Here is a 23,917-nt window from a genome sequence, read left to right as displayed (position 1 = left end):
ATGGTTCGACAAACAGAAAGTAGACAGGCAAAATGGGCAAAATATTAATGACTATTGAAGCTGGGTAATGAGTTCGAAATGTTCCAAAATAAAAACGTTTTGAAAAAATGCAGTAAGATCCATATTCAAGTTACATGTAAAGAGAGGAAGAGAGTGAGAGAGAGAGAGAGAGTGAGAGAGAGAGAGATCAATTTGTTGTTCTACTTATGAATTCATTGTTTGTTTCTTATATGTGCCCTGACCGGGGATTGGGACCTGTAAACTTGGCACATCAGGATGATGCGCAAACCAACTGAGCTCCCTAGCTGGGGCTAAAGAACATTTACTAAATGGTAAATAGTAGTTCCTAAACAGGTTATATACAAAATACCCCTTATTTCTGAAGAGAATAATAGTAACAACAGCAGAGTTGTGAGAGTACTAAACAAGATCATGTGTGTTCAAGCTTAGCACATGGTGTGGCAGATGGGAAATATATCACAAATGTAAACTCTTTTTATTATTGGCTGACCTTGGCTCAAAAGAATCCATGGCCATTAGACTAAACACTAGAGAGTGGGAGTACTCTCCCTAATGTCTCCCAGTGTCTTTATATAGCAGCGGTGTACTAGACAAAGTTTAGTTTTTCTTGGAATATATAGTAAAGCCTCAATTAATTGGAAGGGGTTCCTTTATCTGAGGTAGCTAGGATCTCTGAATGGCAAGGATACATAGTTTTTCTATGTATCCTTTTCCCTGCCTCCCACCAGCACAAAGACTATATATAATTTCCCTGGTATCCCAGGGGCTAATAAAGCCTCAAAGACACCAGTGCCAAGTAGGTTTTCTTGAAATGAACAAGATAGAGCAGATGTACTGGAGACCAGTTAGAAAGGTGGCAGGGATCTGTAATAAGTAATTCCAGGAAGGATCACAAAGTAGGGGGGAAGGGACTCAGCTGAGATCCTTTTGACCCTTACTTCCCCAGCTTTCATCACACTGGACAAGCCTACATCCAAAACTTCTAGGCATTTATCAGGGAACCTGCGCAGAGAGTGGGGTGCAAGAGCTCCTCCCATCTCCAGGATGGAAACAAGCAATGAGGAATTTCTCCATGCGTCAGGGCAGCCTTTGACACACCACCACCGTTGCATGTTATTTTTGCTGCTCAAAGGCACTTTTGCAATCTACAATGTGGAGATTGTGATTAAATTCTCCTGTTAGTGCCTAGAATTCTTGCTCAGTCTCAAGGCCTTTTGTTTTGTTTTGCTTTGTTTGTTTGTTTTCAAGATCATTTTCTTCTGCGCTTCAGTTCTTGCTGCACTTAAATGTTGATGGAGAAGAAAGTGGAATGAAGATGGCAGCTGAATATACCATCGAGTCTAGAAAGTACCCTAGAAGTCAGTCATCTGAAAAATTCCTTCGAGAAATTCATTACTAAATCTACACATCTTTAAAAATAAAGTCATAGTTAATGAAGGGCTCATTTCTTTACAAGAGTATATAATTGAGTCTTACATTTGCACATTTTGCCAATTATGTCTTCTGAATTATTTAAGTTATAGTCTGTTTTTCAATGTTATGGATTAAAAATGACAGTGGGGTGGGAGAAAAGAGAAAAGGTAAAGACTGTTCATTTGACTTAATATTTAATCATTTTTTCTTCAGTGCTATTGAAACAATTTCTTCTCTCATGTTGGAATGTCAGATTTTAATATAAAGTGATAATAAGAGCCTAATGAGACAGAAAACAATTTTATTACATAAATAATATGTTATCTAAAACCTCATGTGAAAATCTCAAGTATAAATAAGGTACAGACATTAATATATGCAATTTAGGTACTTTTATTAGTGTTAAATAATTCTAATACTCTGATTCTAGTCTGAGAATAGAAGACCAAGTCTGACAATAGAGAAAACACAATCAAGTGTATGCTTAAACAAGACATTTCAAAAGAAATGTTAGTGATTTAATAATTTATCAAGTGCTTATTGTGTTCTGGGCACAGTGCCTACTTCTTTATGTACTTTGCATTATTTAATCTCCTCAGTAACAGCATGAAAAAAATATTTTACTTCCTATTTTTAAAGAAAGTTTTTTCTAGTCTGTGGCCTGTGATTTGAAAATAAGTCTGTTTTATTCCAAAGTTTATGTGTTCATACTGTCCACAAGCCTACTTGCTCCACAAGGACAGGGACCAGTATATTTTGTTCTCCACGGGCACACTTTTTGTGTTCAGTAGGTATTAGTGAATTAGTACATGTGTATATATATTTCTAATTTTATTACTAAAAGCCAAAAGGAGAATCACATATATTTGTAAACTAGTACTTTTATTTATTTTATTTTTTTTTTCCTTTACTGATTTTAGAGAGAGAAGAAGGGAGAGGGAGAGGGAGATAGAAACATAGATGAGAGAGAACATTGATTGGCCACCTCCTGCATACCCCCCACTGGGGATCAGGCCCATAACCTGGGCATATGTCCTGACCAGAAATCAAACCAGGCGACCTCTTGGTGCATGGGTCCACAGTCAACCACTGAGCCACACCAGCCCTACTAAACTGGTACTTTTAAAATGTTTTACATTGTCCACTAATATTCATTATACAAATTTATTTTCAAGAACCAAGGCCACGTCCCCATTTGCAAGGCCGAATTTTGTCAAACTGACCTGATTATGTGGCTGAAGTATTACTTTGCAGCATTAACTTCTCCTGCCCGATTTTTCCTTCCCCTGCCTCCCCACAGCTCTGCCCCCACTTCAGGACTCGGTTCTGTGGCTCCAGGGAAGTACAAGAGGGCAAACAGCAGAGATGCCAGTAAGATTTTTTACTTTTGCAAAGCCCAGATAAACACTAACTAGGAAAAGCCCATGAGGACAGAGACATTCAAGTCTGGTCAATGAAAAGGGATCAATGACTCCTTGCTCACTCATCCTTTTAATGTAGATCTTTTCATTTGTGACGACCTGGGAGAGAGAGAGGAAAGGGAAGGGGGGAGTTCAGAAAGGCTTCACCCTCATCATTTCCCCACTAACCTGGCACAAACTCACAATTAGAGATTGAGTTCATTTACAGTAAATAAAAAGAATAATATTGCTTCACACACGGATCTGTGAACTGAGATTCACAGTCACTATAATTATGTTGCCCATGTATTCCTCTTCGGGGTCAACCACACGCTTTTCACCTTAAACCCCTGAAAATCTACCAACTATTCTATTTCAAGTGGCTAAAACATCAAATTCTAAAAATCGGTATAAAACCAAGAATTTATGTAGCCAGATTCCACTCTTTGACAAATTATACAAAAAGCAAAATAAGGCAAGGATCAATGGATTTCCAAAGTTCACAGTGTAAAACCTCTGGAATTTCATAAACTACCCCGTAGAAAATCCATCACCTCTCCATCTGTTATGAAAGAGCAAGCTTTACTTTTTGTTCTTTGTTTGGTAACCAGCCAAGGTACCTTCAACTAGTGGGGACAGAACCGTTCTACTAAACCACGACCAACAAGTCCGAGTACTTTCTGGAATGACATTCTAGCCAATCGGATCCCCACAGACACCTTACCCGGGCCAGGATTGGTGCATACACCACTTGGTTCGCCCTCTTCATTGAAGAGACATAGGAAAATTCTCCAGTAAGAGACTCTTAGAGGTAGGGGGCGTGGTCACAAGAAGCGAAGCTTGTGCCGCCTTCTCTCTACAGACCAGTCCTCTTTGGTCCGCGGGATCTATCCATCAAATGAGCTACACCAATTGGCGGCGACGATGCACCCCTTCCCCCCGCCCTCCAATATATTCCCCGGGAGCCCCGTCCGGGTCCCTTCGGCTCCGAGCTGACTCCGAGGAGGGCAGTGTCGCCTGGACGGCGCTGCGGAGACCTCCACCCAGGACAGCTCCCCCCTCCCCGGGCCTCTCCGCTCTTGCCCGCGAGTCCCCTCGCCTCTAGGGCCTCTCGGATCTGATATCGTGGGCGGAGGTGAGAGCAGGCCCGGGGAGGGTGATCACATCGAAGGAGCCGCATTCGCGATCAGGGTGAGCTGGGGCTGCCGGGCTGGCCTGGGGCGCGGGTAGGGAGCGGGGTGCACGGGGTCGGGGGCGAGTCTGGCCCGCGGCCCCTTCCCGGATTAGCTAACCGTAACCCCCTGCTGTAAACAAATCGGGGCTAGTCCGGGCTAGTCCGGGCATGGAGGGGCGGGGCCAGATCCGCGGTCTCAGATCCGAGGGTCTCAGTGTCAGCAGGCAGGCAAGTTAGTGGCCCTTCCTCCGCCCACCCAGCCGAAGCCCAACTCTAAAGGTCCCCTGTATTCCTGTCTTTCAGTTGTGTGGGAAGGGGCCGTATCTGTGTCCAGGGCTTAGCTTGGTGTCCGAGACACAAATGTGCAATATTAATAAGTAATAAAAGTATCAATACACTTTTCATTTATTAATAAAAAAATCTCCCAGTTTCCTGTGGAAGGTTAGATTAGCCTCCCACCCCCCACCTCCACGAGCTCCCATAACACCCTTTAAGCTTCCTTTCCTAGCACCGTGAGAGTTCACAATTATTGAGCTCCGTGTGCCTGCCACTGTGCTAACTTGTGCATGAATTGCCTTGTTTAATGTACACAGGCAAAGAGACATGTTGTTGCCTCATTTTTTAGATGTAGAATAACTTCATTAATAGGCACCTACTGGAGATGCTAAGCTCTGTGCCTAGGTGACCTCATGTATTCCACAGGTCAGTGAGGTAGGTAATAATAACCTCATACCCACTTTACAGATGGGGAACTAAGGACTAAGAAAAATTATCGAACTTGAACAGTTTACATTGTTCATGTGTGGCAGAATACGAACTGCCGTCTAATTTCAAAGTTTTGGTATCCTGTCTTACAATTCATAGTTACCGCTTGACAGTGAATGACTTGAATACGTATTTCTTGGAAAGTTTGCGATTTTTTAAAATTGCCATGACTTAGATTCACTAACAGCATCCGGGGAGGGGAAAGTTATGTTATCAAGCACTTGGCACAGTGCAATGCAGGAAGGACTATTCTTATCCTTTCTGGGCTTTGTTCTAAATATAGATGATAGAGGTACTCACAACAACTGACTCGCAGAAACTGCTACACCAGCTGAACTCCCTGTTGGAACAGGAGCCAAAATGTCAGCCAAAGGTCTGCGGCTTGAGACTCATTGAATCTGCATACGATAAAGGCCTCAGGATGACTGCAAGACTAAGGGACTTTGAAGTAAAAGATCTTCTTAGTCTAACTCAGTTCTTCGGCTTCAATACAGAGACATTTTCTCTAGCTGTGAATTTACTGGACAGATTCCTGTCCAAAATGAAGGTATGTGTAAAGCTACATTCCCCTGAGTGTTTGTTGTTTTTTAATCCTCACCCAAGGATAATCTTTTATTGATTTGAGAGAGAAACAGAGAGCAACATCAGAGTGACAGAGAAACATCGATCGGTTGCCTCCAGTATGTGCCCAGACTGGGAATCAGACCCACAACCTAGGTATGTGCCCTGACCAGGAAATGAACCCATTTGGTGTATGGGATGACGCTCCAACCAACTGAGCCACTCAGGGATACACTGTGTGTTTCTTAGTTTTGCTCAATGTGTTTTAGAGATGAAATTGCTAGCTTTGGGCTGGTATGCATAAACTTGACCTTTTTTGTTTTTAGCAGTTTGTCCAAACATCATAGAATTCTGTGTAATGCAACATTGATGAATACTTTTTATTATTATAATCAAGAATAATGCATTATTCATTAGATTTAACTTCTGACACTGAAAAATAGTCTAATAGCAAATAATTGTCTCCCAGTAGGAGAGTTGGCTATTGTTTTTAAAACTTTTTCCTGATAGGTTGGGTGTTTTCATTTATTTACTGTTTTAAATGTTAAAAAATGTGTTAGCATGCCAGGCTAGTGTGGCTCAGTGGATTGAGCACCGTCCCATGAACTGAGAGGTCCTGGTTCGATTCCTGGTCAGGGCACGTGATCAGGTTTCAGGCTCGGTCCCTGGTGGGGGCGTGCAGGAGGTCACCAATCGATGTTTCTCTCTCATATCAATGTATCTATCTCTCCCTTCCGCTCTCTCTAAAAAATCAATAAAAACATTTTTTTAGAAAAATGTGTTAGCAGAAGGCTAGATTGTGATTAAGAATTAGAAGGTTTTTTTGCCTGGCTGGTGTGGCTCAGCGGTTGTGCGTTGACCCATGCACCAAGAGGTCGCCAGTTCAAATCCTGGTCAGGGTACATGCCTAGGTTGGCCAAATCCCCAGGGTGGGGAATGCAGGAGGCGGCCAATCGACGTTCTCTCTTTCCCTCTCCCTTCTCTTTCTAAGAATCAATAAAGAAAAGAAAAAAAAAAAGAATTAGAGGGTGTTTTTTTTCCCCCTCTTTTCTGATGCATCAAGCGCTTGGTCAATAGAGTATATGGATCTCCTCTCGTATATAAAGTTCTAGTTGTTTTAGCCTTAGAAATACTCAAGTCTTGCTTTTGTTTGGCATTTCCAGCATCTGCTTGCGTACAGTAGAGTATCTTCTGATGGAGCAGCATTTATATAATTATTTCCCTCTATTGGATAAATGGGACATTGGTGTATGAGAGCTAGCTTAGCTGTTAAAAATACATCTGCATTCTCTGTGCCCATGGTCATTGGTGGATAATGAGATAGTCTGACAATTAGAATAAAACTCAACTTTTATTTCTCGGTCCCTAACAATGTATCCTATACAGGAGGAACTCAATACTGTATTTGTTGAATTAGATGGTTCAAGAAATTAGTTCAACAGACTAATTAAACAACTCTTTAGACAGCATGCGCTGATATTATATTTGAATCAATAAATGTTGCGCATCTGTCCCTTAAGTACATTACAGTCTTATGTGAGAATGTTTGCACCAGTAACTATCATACAAAGCACAATATGAAAAATAATTACATTGTGCTTTTAAAGAGGCAAAAAGGTATTGCTGAAGGGGGTTCTAAGAATAGGAAAGTGCAAACACTGGTAAAGGCTTCTTCAAGTTTTATTTTGAGCTACAACTGAAGAGTGGAGAGAATGTTGTGTCTCACATTGTAGACATTCAGAAAATGATAAATAACAAAGAGCTTGGTAGTACTGAGAGCTTACGGGCAAGGTGAAAAGTATGTGCTATAGTGTTTTTAAATGATTTTCCATGTGTACTACAAAGAAAACACCTGGAAAAACACAGCATTATGGAAAGAAAGTTTATGTATAAGCTGTTAGGTGTTTCAGTCCTCATCTCAACCTTTGACCAGTTAACTTATTTGGTCCAGCTAAAACACGAGTGTTTTTAGTTAGTTCTACAGTGATTTAAAAACAAAGAAGAATTGTTATGTGCTGAACCCAACCTTTATGCTGCAACTGTTGTTACTCCAAAATTGGTTCCAAGTGGGATGCATAGGGTTGATAGGCTACAGTTGATCTTGTTAATTCTTTCACAGTTGACAAATATCCCTCAGAGATACATTTACATAATGATAGGCCTGAGTTCAAGATTATCCTTTATTATTGTTGTTGTTGAAATAAGGTAAAGACATGGGCTTGTTGTATTTTTAGGTACAGCCCAAGCACCTTGGGTGTGTTGGACTAAGCTGCTTCTACCTGGCTGTAAAATCAGTGGAAGAGGAAAGGAATGTCCCATTGGCAAGTGACTTGATTCGAATAAGCCAGTATAGGTTCACAGTTTCGGACCTGATGAGAATGGAAAAGATTGTGTTGGAGAAAGTGTGTTGGAAAGTCAAAGCTACTACTGCCTTTCAGTTTCTGCAGCTCTATTATTCACTCATTCAAGAGAACTTACCACTTGAAAGGTATGTGATCTTTGTTTTGAACTAAGGATATTCGGAAATCAGAATGATCTTGTCTGGATGGTGCTTAAAATCAATATTCAGGGAGAGTGCCTATCAAAGAAGCTGCAGCTCCTTGAAATTCACTTCCCTGTCCAGTGGAAGTAAGATTTTCAGTTGTCAGTAGCTTCTGGAAGTATATGAAGGCTAATTCTTGGGACTGAGGATATTTCAACTTTTACTTATATTTCATTTTCCATTTATAGACTCGTTAACTTATAGAACCTAGTAGGTAAGCATCTAGCACAGATTTATGGAAAAATAAACTTTGGAAGATGCAGAAATAGATTAAAAAAAAGAAACCTGAAAGCTTGATAGTATATATATATACTCCCCTTCCCCCAAAATCACTTAAAAGTCATGTATGGTATCTTTAAGGAGTTAATGTCTCTAAAGAAATGGGAATTGTTTACTTCAAATAATTTACTTTCTATAAGTGTGTATAAACTTAACTTTAAAATTGACTTTAATGTTTTTCAAAATATTTGTCTTTGACTAGATGTAAAATTATCTACATAAAATTAATCTCATTTTTTTAAAGGAGGAATAGCCTTAATTTTGAAAGATTAGAAGCTCAACTTAAGGCATGCCACTGCAGGATTCTATTTTCTAAAGCAAAGGTAAATACTTTATAGAAAGAGTAAACCTATTTATATACCTGTTTTTATGATCAACATTTACTTTACCATTTGTCTCTTTTAGCCTTCCGTGTTGGCATTGTCCATCATTGCACTGGAGATCCAAGCACAGAAGTGTGTAGAGTTAACAGAAGGCATAGAATGTCTTCAGAAACATTCCAAGGTATGTCAAGGTCATTCCTGTTAAGAGCTGTAGAAGAAACTAGAGCACTTGTACTGTGTCCTGAAGTAAAATGAGAGATCATGTGTTTGAAACTCAGTAGTTCATCTTCAAGTATGTTTGACGAGGAAAGACACATGTTAACAAGATTGCAGTTATTACTATAGTTAAATACTATAAGACTTTTATTTTAATTGGGTAATAATTGTTTAAATTTTATGTGCAGATAAATGGCAGAGATTTGACCCTCTGGCAAGAGCTCGTATCCAAGTGTTTAACTGAATATTCATCAAACAAGTGCTCCAAACCAAATGGTCAGAAGTTGAAATGGATTGTTTCTGGGCGCACCGCACGGCAATTGAAGCATAGTTACTACAGAATCACCCACCTTCCAACAATTCCTGAAACGGCTCCTTAATTGGTAAATCCGATTCATAGTTATTCTCCACATAGAGAAAATTTTCTAATGCTATAATTTTCTTCTACAGTTCAGGAATTAAAATAGAAATTATTTTCAAAATAAACAAAATGGAATTGGATTCAGAAAGGGAAAATGACTTCGCTGATCTAGTCAGGTAATATTTCAGGGCATTAACTACATTCAAGGTATAACCCCTAACAGTAAGGAATTAGCTAACCTTTGATGTGCACATTAGCCATTTCATTAAATTAGCAGCTTAGAAAACAGCATCTTCTTGAATAACCAGAATTTTAAAAGTGGCACTGAAATAGTAATTTTTCTTTGCACATCATCATTTTGCTCTATATGGATTGGACTTACGCTCTGGCTCATTTCAAGTTATACAAGCCTACCCTGGCCTGGTTAGCTCAGCGGTTAGAGTGTCGGCCTGCAGACCGCAGGGTCTCAGGTTTGATTCCGGTCAAGGGCATGTACCTCAGTTGTGGTTTGGTCCCTGGCCCTGGCTGGGGTTGTGCAGAAGGCAACCAGTTGATGTATCTCTCTCACATCGATGTTTCTCTCTCCTCTCCCCCGACTATCTTTAAAAAAATTTTCAATGGAAAAATATCCTCGGGTGAGGATTAATAAAAATTAACATAAAAAAAATTACACAAGCTTGAGTAGGACAACAGGACCAAAAATTTGAACCATTTACGAACTAATTTGCGACTATTAGCTTATAAGCAAATCAGTATGCTCTCTGGATGTTGTATTTAGTTTTGATTTTTTTTTTTTTTTTTATCCTCACCCGAGGACATTTTTCCATTTTTTGTTCAGGTAGAGTGGGAGGGAGAGAGAGGAACAGAGAGAGAGAGAGAAACATCGATGCGAAAGGAACACATCGAGTGGCTGCCACCCGCACAACCGACCAGGGCCGGGGACAAACTGCAACCGAGGTACGTGCCCTTAGCGGAAACCAAACCCGGGTCTCTCTGGACCGCAGGCCGACGCTCTAACCGCTGAGCCAAACCGGCCAGGGCTGGATGTTGTATTTAAAGAGTAAGCTGTGGCAGATGCTCTTCCATTGGCTGTTTGGAAACCACCAGCACACTCTATAATTTGTATCATAGCTGTAGCAGTTAGAACACTGGGAAGTAGTTACATGCCTGATTGTCACTGACACATATATATTTTTCCCATTTAAATTTAACTTACTGTGGTTATTTAACTTTTTTCTATTCAAAACTAAATGGTAACATTTAACACACCTACATGAAACATGATTATGAATCTTAGATATGAGCAGTAAATCATTTTTAATAGCAATATTAATATTTGGCAAACTTCTGATAACTTGAGTTTTTCTTTATTTAAATAGGATTATTACAGCAGCAGAAACTCTTCTCTGAAGCCTTTTTCCATAATCCTGAAGGATGGATTACATAATGTTATAGTGGATTTAAGCTGTGAACCCTCAAAACATCACAACTGGATTAGTATTGATGTTCTCAGATTTGGGAAAACTGCCTAATTAACATTACGCTGTAGTGGAGTTATGCTTAAATTTGAATTCACCTGAGGCATGTAAACAAAGCCAAGAACATAATGTGAAATATTAATGACAAGTCTGGGAAGGTAAACTGTGAATCTTCATTCCTAACATTGATCCAACTTTCTATATTGGGTCAGTATATTTAGGTGGTATTACAAATGATAACCTACTTAATTTAAATTTTAAATTATGAGGTTTGTATCAAAACCAATATATCACAAATGCACTTTTAAGACATTAGAAGGGTCACTACTTTGGGCAGTGAGCATGGTTTCTCAGCACCCACAATGTAATAGATTATCCAGAAATGTGGACTCTATTGCTACATGGAAATTACATTTAAATTTGAGGGCATTTTATATAAGGAAAAACTACATACCTAGTAATTCTGGCATATTAATTTATTTTTAATATTTTTTCTAGAAAACAGGTGATGTTTATGTCCAGGAAATAAAGATTTTACACAAAATGTGCTTCAGTATAGTCCCATCAAGAAATTTCGTTTAGTTGTGCTAGTGACTCTAAAAATATTAACATCACTCTGAAAACTTGCTGATTTAACACTCCAGAAGTTTTTACTAAGGACTGTTTTTATACAACTGCCATTGCTTCTAATTTAGAATATTGTTTAAAATGAAGGAATTATACTTTCACTAATTTCCCCTACTGTGCCGACAGAGGGTCTTAAGTAAATACACATCTTCATGAGGTAGCCGAGGTAGTGTTCAGGACTTTCTATTAAGTCAGTGAATGTGAGATCTACAGCGTTAAAAGTGTTATAAACAACTTGGTGCAGTGTGTAGCCTGAGTCCATCCAAGATGACTGTACCCAATTTTGGCATCATGTTATGGATAAATATACACTGGGAAAAAAAACCAAAGAACCATCCTATATCTTTTGTAAACAGTGTTTTATAGATAACTTTTCAGTTTTCCTAAAAGGTTGATACATTTCAATATTTTGATTACATCCGTGTTAATTTTGAGTTGACAGAGATAACCTAAACAACTACCATTATGTTTTGGTACTAAAGGATATACATTTCAATAAAGTAATTGAAATTCATTTCTTTATTGGTGGTTTTCTATCCTTTCTCTTCTGATTCAACAAACTATTTTGGCAATGTGATGGCTGAACCATAATAAAAAGCTATCTCTACTCAGTCTATTTAAAGTTAGCACTGCCTGGCTGGTGTGGCTCAGTGGATTGAGTGTTGTCTCATGGACGGAGAGTTCCTGGTTCAATTCCTGGTCAGGACACATGCCCAGGTTATGGGCTAAATCCCCAGTGAAGGGCGTGCAGGAGGCAGCCGATTAATGTTTCTTCCACTGATGTTTCTAACTCCCTTTCTCTCTAAAAAAATCAATAAAAACATTAAAAAAAAAAAAAAGACTAAGGCAGTACAGTTTTGACAACAGGATAGACAGATCAAGGAAACAGAATGGAGCCCCAAAACAAACCCATATAAATAGCAATTGATTTTTGACAAAAATGCAAAAACAATTTAATGGAGAATGGATAGTCTTTTCAACAAATGGTTTTGAAACAAATGAACATCCATATGTAAAAAAACGAACCCCCACCTATATCTCACAGCTTATACAAAAAAAACTTCAAATATGTCACAGATCTAAATGTAAAACAAAATTATAAATCTTTTAGAAAAAAAACATTGGAAAAAAATCCTTAAAATCTGGGATTACTCCGAGTTCTTAGACATGACACCAAAAGTGTGATCTACCAAAAGCATGATGAATACTTAGACTATATAAAACTTAAAGACATTCATGCTTAAAAAGACATCAAGAAAGTAAAAAAAACCTACACAAGAATACATGCAAATCATATATCTGATATGCATCCAGAATACATGAAAAATACTTAAAACAATGAAAAAACACAACCCATCTAAAAATGGGCAAAAGATCTGAATAACTATTTCTCCTAAGATACACAAGGGTAAACAACAAAAGATACTCAACATAATTAGGGAAACAAATCAAAACCACAATGTGATAGCACTTCACATTCAGTACTATGTCTAGAATGAAAAAGTCACATAACAAGTGTTGACAAAGATGTGGAGAAATTAGAACTCCCATGCAGTGCTGGTGGGAATGTACATGGTGCAGCCACATTGGAACAATCTAGCAGTTCCTCAAGCGATTAAACAAAGTTTCCATATAACATAAAATTCTACTCCTAGGTAAAATATGAGAAAATACTTGCACATAAAAAACTTGTACTTGAATGTTTATAACAACATTACTCGTAATAGCCAATAGCCAAAAGGTGGAAACCTCCCAGATGTCCATCAACTGACAAATGGATAAGCAATGTGTGGTAGAGTCACACCTGGAATATTATTTAGCCATATATACAAAAAAAACAAAAACAATGAAGCACTTGCACACGTGGAGAAACTTCTAAAACATCACGCTAAGTGAAAAGCCAGTAAGCAAAAGACCACATACTACGCTTTTATAAATATGAAATGTCCAGAACAGGGAAATTTATAAGATGGAAAGTAAATTAGTGGTTGCTTGGGACAGGAATTGTGGGGAGGATGATAGCTAAAAGGTATGGGGTTTCTTTTAGAGGTAATAAAAATGAAAATCAACCATGGTGATGGTTGAATTATAAACTTTAAATGGGCAAAATATATGGTATGTGAACTAGATCTCAATAAACCTATTTTAAAAAAGATTACGATTCCATTTATATGAACTTTTTGAAAAGAAAAATCTAGCATGAAGAAATTTTTGTGATTGAACAGTTCAATCTCCTAATCTTGGAGTAACATGTCTACATGTTAAAATTCACAAAATTACAAACAAAAATACAGTTAATTTTACTGTATGTTTATTCAAATTATAAAAATTTCTTAAATGTCAAAATAAGAAGCCAATTAAGAGAAAGCCCCTTCCCCATCATTTCATTTCTAGTTATTGGCTAATGTGCACAAGACAGGGATCTTGTCAAAAGGTGTGGCTGGGCTGCAGTGGCCCAATGTGGGGGTTAGGGTCCAAGCGGGTAAGATATCACTGTTTTTTGTTTTTGTTTTTAAGTGATCTTTATTGTTGAATGTATTATAGATATTCCTCATTTTTTCCCCTATTTACCCCCTTCTCCCTGCTCCTGCCCCCCTCCTGCCTTTCCCTACACTGTTGTCTGTGTTCATTGGTCATGCATATAAATTCTTTCGTTTATTTCTTCCCACCTCCCCTCCCCCTTCCCTTTGAAGTTTGTCAGTCTAACAACCAAATTGTACTTCTTAATCCCTTCACCTTTTTCACCCATTCCCCTAACCCCCCTTCCATCTGGCAACCAATAAAATGTTCTCTGTATCTAGGAGTCTGTTTCTGTTCTGCTTGTTCATTTTGTTTGTAGATTCAATTGTCAATAGATAAGTATTTATTGCCATTTTATTGTTCATATATTTTATCTTTTTCTTCTTGAAGAAAAAGATAAAATGTTTCTTCAACATTTCATTTAATAATGGTTTGGTGGTGATGAATTCCTTTAGCTTTTTCTTGTCTGGGAAACTCTTTATACGGTCATCGATTCTAAATTATAGCTTTGCAAGATAAAGCAATCTTGGTTGTAGGTTCTTGCTTTTCATCACTCTGAGTATTTTCTGACACTCCCTTCTGGCCTGCAAAGTTTCTTTTGAGAAATCAGCTGACAGTCTAATGGGAGCTCCCTTGTAGGTACCTAAATGCTTTTCTCTTGCTGCTTTTAAGATTCTTTGTCTCGAACCTTTTGCATTTTGATTATGGTGTGTCTTGGTGTGGGCCTCTTGGGGGTTCATCTTGTTTGGGACTCTGTGCTTCCTGGACTGGTATGTCCATTTCCTTCACCAAGTTAGGGATTAGGTTTTCAATTTCTTGCTCTCTCTTCTCTTTCTGGCACCCCCATGATGCGAATGCTGGTACACTTAAAGTTGTCCCAGAGGCTCCTTACACTATCCTCATGTTTTTGGATTCTTTTTTCTTTTTGCTGTTCTGATTGGGTGCTTTTTGCCTCTTATATTCCAAACCGATGGTTTGCTTCTTGGCTTTACTTAACTATTGAATCTCTGTAAATTATTCTTTATTTTGGTTAGTGCCTCCTTCATTTCTGACTGGTTCCTTTTTATGCTCTTGAGGCCCTCACTAAATTCATTGAGCATCCTCTAAGCAGTGTTTTGAACTCTGCATCTGTTAGATTGCTTATGTCCATTTTGTTTAGTTCTTTTCCTGGAGTTTTGTTCTGTTCTTTCATTTGAAACATGTTTGTCTCCTCATTTTGGCTGCTTCCCTGTTTGTTTCTATGTATTAGGTAGGGTTCTGATGTCTCCTGGGATTCCTAGGGTGGCCTATTATATAGTAGGTGTCCTGTAGGGTCCAGTGGCACAGCCTCCCTGGCCACCCAGCTGGGCCCTCAAGGTGCACGCTTTGTGTAAACTTTACACCCTTCTGTTGTAATTGAGTCTTGATTGCTGTTGGCACATCAATGGGAGGGTTTTACTCAGTCTGATCAGCTACAAGGACTGGCTGTGACCACTGTCCACTGACCTCTACCTTGGATGACCAGTTATGTAAGGGTCCACTACACAGAGCAAGACTTACTTCAGCAAGGCTCTGGTACCTACTGAGTCCATTTCTTGAGTGTGTCCCTTGTGGAGGTGGTTGGGTGGTGGTGCTTTGCCGTGGTCTGACACTGTCCACTGGATGTCCTGGCTCTGGGGCAAGGTCAGCCACTGCCTGTGTTCTACTCAGGGCCATCAGGCATAAGCTACAAAGCAGTTTGCCAATGGCTGCTTCTTTTTGTGCTGGGCTTGGAGATTCCCAGGCAAAGCCAAGTTGTGAACCAAGGCTAGGTGCTCCTAGTGCTGGGCCTGGAGCTACTTAGTGAGAGGTATGGGGCTTGCTGAGGCCAGATGCTGCTTTTTTGAGAGCATCAGCCATACCTAAAAAAACTTGGAGCATCCAAGTAAAGGGAATAATAGATTTTAACCCACCGAATAAAGTAGAAAATAATGAGTCTATAAAGATATAAATAAGAAGAAAGTTTGATAAGAAAGTAGTAATTTGAAACTATCTTCCACAAAATACTTAATTATAAACATTGAGAGAGTAGCTTTACAATGGAGAAGACTAGCAGACACCACTTAATCAGTGACCTAATTAGCATCAGAAAAAAAAAATTGAAATTAAGAACTCATGGTAGGATGCAATAAGAACAAAACATCACTTCTTTAAAATTCCTGCCAAAGATGCAAAATCTGAATCTAATGATGAAGAAATATGCCCCGGCCAATTTGGCTCAGCGGTAAGAGCTTCGGCCTATGGACAAGGGATACAGGTTCAATTCCCTGTCAAGGGCACGCGCCTGGGTTGCAGTTTCAACCCTGGTTGGGATCGTGCTGGGGCTGTTCGGGAGCCAATTGAGGTGTCTCTCTCACACTGATGTTTCTTTCTCTGTCTCTCCCTCTCCTTCCCTTTTTCCCTCCCTCCCATTCTAAAAATCAATGAAAAAAATATCCTCGGGAGAGGATTAACAAATAAAATAAATTAAACAATAAAACAAAAATATCAGACAGAATTCAAAATGAGGAATGTTGTAAAAAACTAGCCTGTAATCTTCAAAAGTGCCAAGGTTGTAAAAATCAAGGAAAAATGAGGAATTGTTCCAGATTTAAGTATATACCAAAGACACATGACATCTAAAGAAAAGGTATGATTGACTGTATCCTTTTGCTATAAAGGATACAGTGTATCTGAATACAGGAGGTCACTGATTAAGTGGGGCAGTTGAACTCGAAAGGAATGAAGTTCTGAGGATTAGATGGTTGTAATGTGTCAATGCTTATTTCCTGATTTTAATGGTGGTACTGTAGTTATGTAAGAACATTTTCTTTCAAGGAAATACACACTATGGTACACAGACATAACTGGACACAAAACGGTTCAGGAAAAAAATAATTCTGTGTTCTTGTAACTCTCCTACACATTTGAGATTGTTTAAAATATATTTTTAATTAAAAAGGAGATAAGTAGGATAAAATAAAATTTCAAGATAATTCTTACCTCTAAGTCTGGATCACTGGAGATTAAAATGATGTCACTGATTTATAATCATTGACCATAACTTGTTTTTGGCACTAACAATGCACTTGTTCAATAATCAAATTCACTTCACCAAATCTCTTCTGTATTAATCCATTACTACTGTTAGGTTAACTATTTTTCAACTTCTTGACATAAAGTGATCTCTAAAGAAATAACAGACTAACCCAGAGATTTCCACTAACTTTTAAAATTAACTTAGAATATGTTTGTGAAATTTTTCCTTTCCTAAATTTTTTTTCAGTAACATAATTTCCTTCGTATACTTAGACAAAAGGATACTCAAGTCCCATTTAGAAAAGTTTATTGAATGTTATTCCTGCATCACAGTCATTAACAGAAAAAACTGAATTTTTCCTGAAGGCACCCTGTCATTTCATAAGATCTATACCCTAATCTTTTTGTATTAAAAATATAGGTTAAATATGAAATTAGAAAAATGCAGCATACAAAACTTCATGCTGAGCAAAAACAAGTCCAAAAAAAAAAGTTATCATATATCAATAGAACAGTTCCCACAGTATTTAAGATGTTTCCTATGTAAATCATACTTGAATACAATTTTTAGAACCACATTTAAATATACTTTGCATTTTGTTAACTGCGGCATCCACACTTGTCTCCCACCACATGATCTGATCCTTTGATCCAGCGGCACCATCTGCGAAGTCCACAGAGCGCAGCAAAAAAAAGCAGCTATTTCTCCAGATTTGAGAAATCTGGTCCACCTTTAGTATAGTTTCCTGAGATTTCTGCTCCACTGAAGTCAAAACCAGGATTCTAAAAGATAAAAAAAAAAAATTTATGATAAAACCTGTAAGGAAAAATATAAGTAACCTAAAAACAAAATGATAAAAAGATATGAACTAGCAAGTGACAAGAAAGAAAATCTAAATGGTCACTAAACATGTAAAAATGTACCAAACTTCATAGTAATCACCACAACGGAACTTAAAACTATAAGGTAATTTTCAGACTTACAAATATTTAGAATATCCAGTATGTGTATTACAACGTTGACAACTGTATGGACAAACACACACTTTGGTATCAGTGTATAGACAGATTTTAACAGCATATTTTGAGACTTTACTATATGCCAGGCAGGGTTCCAAGAGTTATACATATATAATTCATAATAACGTAGTTAATCCTCATAATAATCCTAAGAATTAAGGATTATCTCAGGCTTTAGTCTTTTTGGAGGGCATTTCATTGCAACAAGCATTTATTGAGTTCCTACTGTTTGGAAGACACCATTAGAGGCATGTGGACTCCAAGATCAAAATTCAAGAGTGAACAGACAAAGATTCCTTCATCGGTGGAGCTTAACACTCTTACAGGAGACACACAGTAAACCATTAAGTTATCTAGTGCAGGAGTCAGCCAACTTTTCTGTTCAGAGTCAGGCAGTAAATATTTTAGGCTTTGAAGACCATATAGTCTCGGTCATAACTACTCAATTTTGCTGTTGTTTTTATGAAAGACAATAGGCAAAGAGCACAGCAGTGTTCCAACAAAACTTTCCTTCAAAAACAGGCAGTGGGCTGGACTTGACTCATGGACCACAGTTTGCGGACCCCTGATCTAGTGAATTAAGAGTTGGTATCTAGTATGTTAAAAGTTGGTAAGTGCCATGGCAAACGAAAAAAAAAGCAGGGCAGAATAAGGAAAATGAAGAGGTTACAGTATTTAAATAGGATGATCAAAGCTGAAAAAATGATCTTTGAGCAATGATTTGGAAACAGTGAAGCTAGCCAAGCTTTGGAAAAAGAGCACTCCAAACAAAAGGTCAGAAAAGGAATGTCCTGACATGTTTAAGAAACAGCAAAAGGGCCCTGGCTGGTCTGGCTCAGCGGTTGCAGCATCGTCTGCGGTCCAGAGAGACCCGGGTTCGGTTCCCGCTAGGGGCATGTGCCTCCGTTGCAGTTTGTCCCCAGCCCTGGTTGGGTGGCGCGGGAGGCAGGCAACCGATGTGTCCCTTTCACGTCAATGTTTCTCTCCCTCCCTCCCACTCTATCTGAACAAAAACATGGAAGAATGTCCTCGGGTGAGGATAAAAAAAAAAAAAGAAATAGCCAAAGGCCTGTATGGCTAGAGCAGAATGACCAAGGGTGACAGCACTGAGAGGGGTCAGGGAGATCACGGAAGACCAGATCAAAAAGGGCCTTGTAAGGAACTTTGTCTTTTACTAGAGTGAGAGTCCTGAGAAGAGAAGTAATGTAATCTGACTTGCATTTTAAACGACTGTTCTAACTACTATTTTGAGAGGACTGTAGCTTGGCAAAGGTAGAAGAGAACAATTAGGTTATTGAAGTAATCTAGACAAGACATTAGAGGTAGTGCAGATCAGGGTGGCGGTGGTAGTACCAGTAAGGTTTCCTGACAAAATAAATAGGGTGTAGGACACAGACAGGAATGGAGGACGATTCCCCCAATTTTTTTTATTTGGACAACCCATGTCATCAACTAAGATGAGAAGCCTAGAGGTGGAACAAATCGGGGAGAGAAGTTAGGACGTCTGTGTTGGACATGCTAGTTTAACATGTGTGTTAGCCAAGTAGGAATGTTGAATAGGCAACTGGACACGAGAGTCCAAAATTTGGGAGAAAAGTCTAGGCTAGAGATACACATTTGGAAATCACCACAAGATGGAAATTATTCATAAAAACTTTAACAGTGCTTTAGATCCAGTAATTCTTCTCCTAGATATCTATCTCAAAGGAATGTTGGAATAGTGTCAGATGAAAGCACAAACTGTCTGAAACAGCAGGCATAAATGAGGAAATCTAAATTTTATCAAATAGGAATAGCTAAATATTACAATACATTCGAACTAGAAAACACACACACACACACACACACACACACACACAACAACAACTGGAAAACACTCTGAAGCAGTTAAAGAAGTGAGTTTTGCCCTGGCCAGTTTGGCTCAGCAGTTGGAGTGTTGGCCTGTGGACCAGAGTCTTGGGTTTGGTTCCTGCTAAGGGCACGTACAAAAAAAAAAAAAAAATTGAGTTTTACCTACGTGTACTAAGAGGGAACAAGACATTAAGACATATTATTAAAAAAGAAACATGAGCCCTGGCCAGTTTGGCTCAGCGGTTGGAGCATCTGCCTGCGGTCCGGAGAGACCCGGGTTCGGTTCCCGCTAAGGGCATGTACCTCGGTTGCAGCTTGTCCCCGGCCCTGGTTGGTTGTGCGGGTGGCAGCCACTCGATGTGTCCCTTTCACATCGATGTTTCCCTCTCTCTCTCTTCCTCTCTCTCCCTCCCACTCTATCTGTACAAAAAATGGAAAAATGTCCTCTGGTGAGGATAAAAAAAATAAAATAAAAAAAAAAGAAACATGACAAGCCCTGGCCGGTTTGGCTCAGTGGTTAGAGCATCAGCCCATAGACCAGAGTCATGGGTTCGATTCCAGTCAAGGGCACGTACCTCGGTGGCAGTTCGTCCCTGACCCCGTGTGGGAGGCAACCAGTTGATGTGTCCCACTCACATAAATGTTTCTCTCTCTCTCTCTTTCTCTCCCTCTCTCTCCCTGTCTAAAGAGAAATAGAAAAACATCCTTGGGTGAGGATTAAAAAAAAAAAGAAACAACAATGTACACAGTGTGAGTCTCCCTTCTTGTTAAAAACAAAACAAGCCTATATACTGATGAGATGAGATTGAGACAGAGGCATGGAAAGTAGAGATGTGGATGAAGGGGCATTTCACTTTTTTACACTATGCAAGCTTATATTGATTGAGTTTTTATGAGTTTATTTAGATATCACTGATGTACATTAAATAAATTTAAACTGAGAAATCATGATAGTATGAATTCTCAAGAAAATTTTTTAAAAATTCAAATCCATATATAAAAAGGTCAATTATTTTTCTAACCATTTAACTTTAAAAATTCCTCTACAGAACTTTTGTAATTTTCATAACCTCATGAGTTTTAATTTCAAAAAATAATTATTCTATTTTTAAGATGTTGAACTACCCACACATATGCATACATTTATCTGACTTACTTCTTTCTGGAATCTCTCTAATGTAAGTTTTCTCTGCATTTGGTCTTGTACCCAAGGATCAGCTGCATATTCAGATTCTAGAAGAGAAGTCCAACAATTTGCTGCATCTCTTTTTGTCTTTGTAAGAACAATACGAACCATTTTTCTGTCCTCTAAAAACAAACAAAAATCACAAAGAAATTAGAGTTCATCATTAAATTTTATATTTTCAAAAACCATTAGGTAATCTTGACATACAATTGTGGTCAATACATTTCTATAACTGTATCTCCCAAAGCTGCAAAGACAAAACACCTAATATAACAGAAAAACATACTAAGTTTCAATACAAAAGTAATTTTTAAAAAGATGCTAAGACTTATAATAGATTACCCTTACCCAAAGTCCATGTTCCCTCATCAGCTATTGTAGAATCAAAGAGTTTGCCCTGAAAAATAAACATATAAGGTACTAAAAATATAGAAATTTCATTAATTTTTATAAAGCTTTCATGATTTGAGACTTACCCAATTTCCTATTTAATCCACATGTAATTGTCTAATTTGGTTAGAATAGGGAGATAAAATTTTATACCATTTCAACACATTGATAGGTGCTCAAGCCTAAGTTTCCTCCTAGCAAGTGAAATGAAACCTAGTTAACACTGCTTGAAATATTTACTATGTTAGAAAACACAGGGATCTCTAAAGAAAGACCAGGGATCCTTAATTTTTAGAAGATGAAGAAATACTACTGATTAGCCAAATATAAAATTAAATTACTGATCAATTAAAATATATATATTAAAATATGTTACAAGAGCTCTTCTGATGAAATTAAGAAGAAATGATGTATTTTATAATAAACTTTAAAAAAATGGCTCGATCTCTTTGTTGGGCAATTTGGCATTAAAAAATTATTTTAGCACATACTATGGATCTGATATAAGATCAGTTGTTGCTGTTTTTCTTCAGAAACTCATTTTAAGAAAGAAGCAAAAAGCTAAGTTTAAAAGAGAATGCATCGCCCAGCCAGTGTGGCTCAGTGGATTGAGCATCGTCTCATGGACTGAGAGGTCCTAGTTCGATTCCTGGTTAGGGCACATGCCTGGGTTTTGGGCTCCATCCCCAGTCTGTGGCATGCAGGAGGTGGCCAACTGATGTATCTCTCACATCGACGTTTCTACCTCTCTAAAAAATCAATAAAAACATATTTAAAAAAATTTTTTAAAGAGAATGCATCTGCTAAAACCTATTTATTTGTTGTTTACCAAATTTGTTTTAGAAAATATCACGTTTTAAAAAAAGAATACATTTTGCCCTGGCCAGTTTGGCTCAGCGGCCCTCAACGAAAGTCTCGGGTTCGACCTCAGCCCCAATTGGGACCGTGCTGGAGGCAACCAATCAACGTGTCTCTCATTGACATATGTCTGTCTGTCTGTCTGTCTGTCTCTTTCTCTCCCTCTTTCCCTTCCACTCTATCCAAAAGTCAATAGAAAAATATCCTGGGGTGAGGATTAACAAAAATATACACACTTTTTGTCATATATCAATACTTGTGAAAAAAGTCCTACTGGTCTAAATGTACACCTAAAACCCTAGAATTAAGAATTATTGCTAAATTCCCAAGTTATCACTGGAATTACTAAGGTAAATTTGAATTGAAATCTTACACCACGGTTAGGAAACTATGAACTGCAGAACTATTCAGAAAGGTCATTCAAACCATGTTGATATAAATCAATGTCTTTCACATGACACTTCCTTTTCTGGAAGGCACTCAAAGCACTTCCATAGTAAATAATAATAGCTAACATGTCCGGGGTGCTTATTACACACTAGGCACTACTCCAAGCTCTTTGTTCACACAAATACTGTTATGCTCAAAACAGTCCTATAAGAAAGATGCTATAATTACTGCCTTTCAGAGACACTGAAAAATCTCTTGCCCAGATTACAAAACTAGAAAGATGGCAGAATCAGGCATGCTACCAGTCTTCACCACTGCCATCTAACATCTTGACATCTAATTTGAGAAATGAATCTAACTTCGACTTCATTGAATTTAACTCTATAAGGCTTAACAAGGCAACAGTGGCTCCCAGACCCAAAGGGCACTGGTGGGAATAAAAGAGGTATTATTTTCTTCACACACCTCCTGATTATCTGCTTATCCACTCCAGAAACATGCAGAACTTCTCTAATTTTTAGATGAGAAAAATCACTGACATCATCTCTGAATCCTCACTCCTCCCCACTTGCCACAGCCTGAGTGCAGGAACCCTGTCTGTCTCCTTCAACGCTGACTTTTGGCACTTAGGGCAGTGCCTGGAAGAGTGCATGGAATATAAATATTTCTCTAACGATCTAGTTAAGTTGTTCTCTGCTGAATACCCGCAATTTCATTATAGAAGCAATTTCATTAGGTTTAGAAATAAAGCCGGAAAAATGGGCTCCTCAAATTTCCACCAGCTCAGGACTGGCCCTGGAGGCGGGGGCTCCGACCAGACCAAACTTTGACCACTCTTCGGCCAGCTGGAGAAGCCCAACGGCCTTCCGACAGTCGTCCTACGGAAACCATGAGACCTAGGACTCGGGGTTGGGGAGGCCGCGAATAAACGGGGCACGCGCCCCGACCTGCCGCTACCTTGAGGATCTCGCGGCCACCCACCGCCAGCGCCACATGCCGGCTCTGCAGGTCGCACCGGATATCTTGGGCGCGAGTGCCTGGCGGCACCTGAACTTCAATGAACACCTCCTCCAAGGTCTGGTACCACTGGCCCCACGGTGTCCCGCACGGAACCACCCCACTGCGCTCCTCAAATGGGGCCGACATACTCCAGCTGCCACCCAGCTCCAGCTGCAGGGAGCGAGCTGAGCGCATGCGCCGAATCTCCACGCGCAGGCCACGCCCCGGTCTCTCCGCTCGGGTCACCGCTCATGCGCAGGTATTAAGCTGACATCTCAGTGCGTTAGTTTTTCCCTTTCAATGGCTATTAAGGACATTGGCAGGACCCAAGTTGAAAAAACTGAAATCCGGAAACGTTTACATCCCAGGGATGGTAGGAAAGGGTTGGAATCTGCAAGGCTAGAACTCACTGCACTGCGGTCTATATGACGCCACAGGCCGACTTTCAAACGTCTCCTATTGAAGTGCGCTTGCGCACTTGCTGCTAGTACGTAAGTGGCCGTTGAG

At 39.0% G+C, this 23,917-nt stretch overlaps 2 protein-coding genes across 3 annotated transcripts; one reads left to right on the top strand and one right to left on the bottom strand.

The window, feature by feature from the left end:
* Nucleotides 1–3,792: 3,792 nt before the first annotated feature.
* CCNG1 (cyclin G1) lies at nt 3,793–11,674 on the top strand. The gene is made up of 7 exons (XM_036241042.1): nt 3,793–4,025; nt 5,057–5,320; nt 7,569–7,822; nt 8,400–8,478; nt 8,561–8,659; nt 8,883–9,077; nt 10,435–11,674. The coding sequence occupies exons 2-6, from the start codon at nt 5,057–5,059 to the stop codon at nt 9,072–9,074; spliced, it is 888 nt and encodes a 295-aa protein (XP_036096935.1). The 5' UTR covers nt 3,793–4,025; the 3' UTR covers nt 9,075–9,077; nt 10,435–11,674.
* A 5,336-nt stretch (nt 11,675–17,010) lies between these two features.
* On the bottom strand, nt 17,011–23,854 carry NUDCD2 (NudC domain containing 2). 2 transcript variants are annotated; one of them, XM_036241270.1, is made up of 4 exons: nt 23,369–23,854; nt 21,122–21,170; nt 20,744–20,895; nt 17,011–17,499 (listed from the first exon to the last, which is right to left on the bottom strand). In XM_036241270.1, exons 1-4 carry the CDS (start codon nt 23,603–23,605, stop codon nt 17,416–17,418), a joined length of 522 nt encoding a protein of 173 aa, XP_036097163.1. In that variant the 5' UTR covers nt 23,606–23,854; the 3' UTR covers nt 17,011–17,415. The 2 variants fall into 2 exon arrangements, with proteins under 2 accessions (XP_036097163.1, XP_036097164.1); XM_036241271.1 differs by having other exon boundaries at nt 17,044–17,499; nt 20,744–20,820.
* Between the last annotated feature and the right edge of the window lie 63 nt (nt 23,855–23,917).

Source organism: Molossus molossus, unplaced genomic scaffold (assembly GCF_014108415.1).
Source record: "Molossus molossus isolate mMolMol1 unplaced genomic scaffold, mMolMol1.p scaffold_m16_p_4, whole genome shotgun sequence".
NCBI lineage: Eukaryota > Metazoa > Chordata > Mammalia > Chiroptera > Molossidae > Molossus > Molossus molossus.
Note: the sequence above shows the minus strand (reverse complement) of the source record. Positions and strands in the feature narration are given on the sequence as shown.

Coding starts and splice junctions, on each gene's coding strand:
- NUDCD2 (XM_036241270.1), bottom strand. CDS start 23,605: ATGCGCTCAGCTCGCTCCCTGCAGCTGGAGCTGGGTGGCAGCTGGAGT. Junction 21,171..23,368: donor GTGGCCGCGAGATCCTCAAG/GTAGCGGCAGGT, acceptor TTTATTTTTCAG/GGCAAACTCTTTGATTCTAC. Junction 17,500..20,743: donor TAGAGAGATTCCAGAAAGAA/GTAAGTCAGATA, acceptor TTTATCTTTTAG/AATCCTGGTTTTGACTTCAG.
- CCNG1 (XM_036241042.1), top strand. CDS start 5,057: ATGATAGAGGTACTCACAACAACTGACTCGCAGAAACTGCTACACCAG. Junction 7,823..8,399: donor GAGAACTTACCACTTGAAAG/GTATGTGATCTT, acceptor ATTTTTTTAAAG/GAGGAATAGCCTTAATTTTG. Junction 8,660..8,882: donor GTCTTCAGAAACATTCCAAG/GTATGTCAAGGT, acceptor TTTTATGTGCAG/ATAAATGGCAGAGATTTGAC.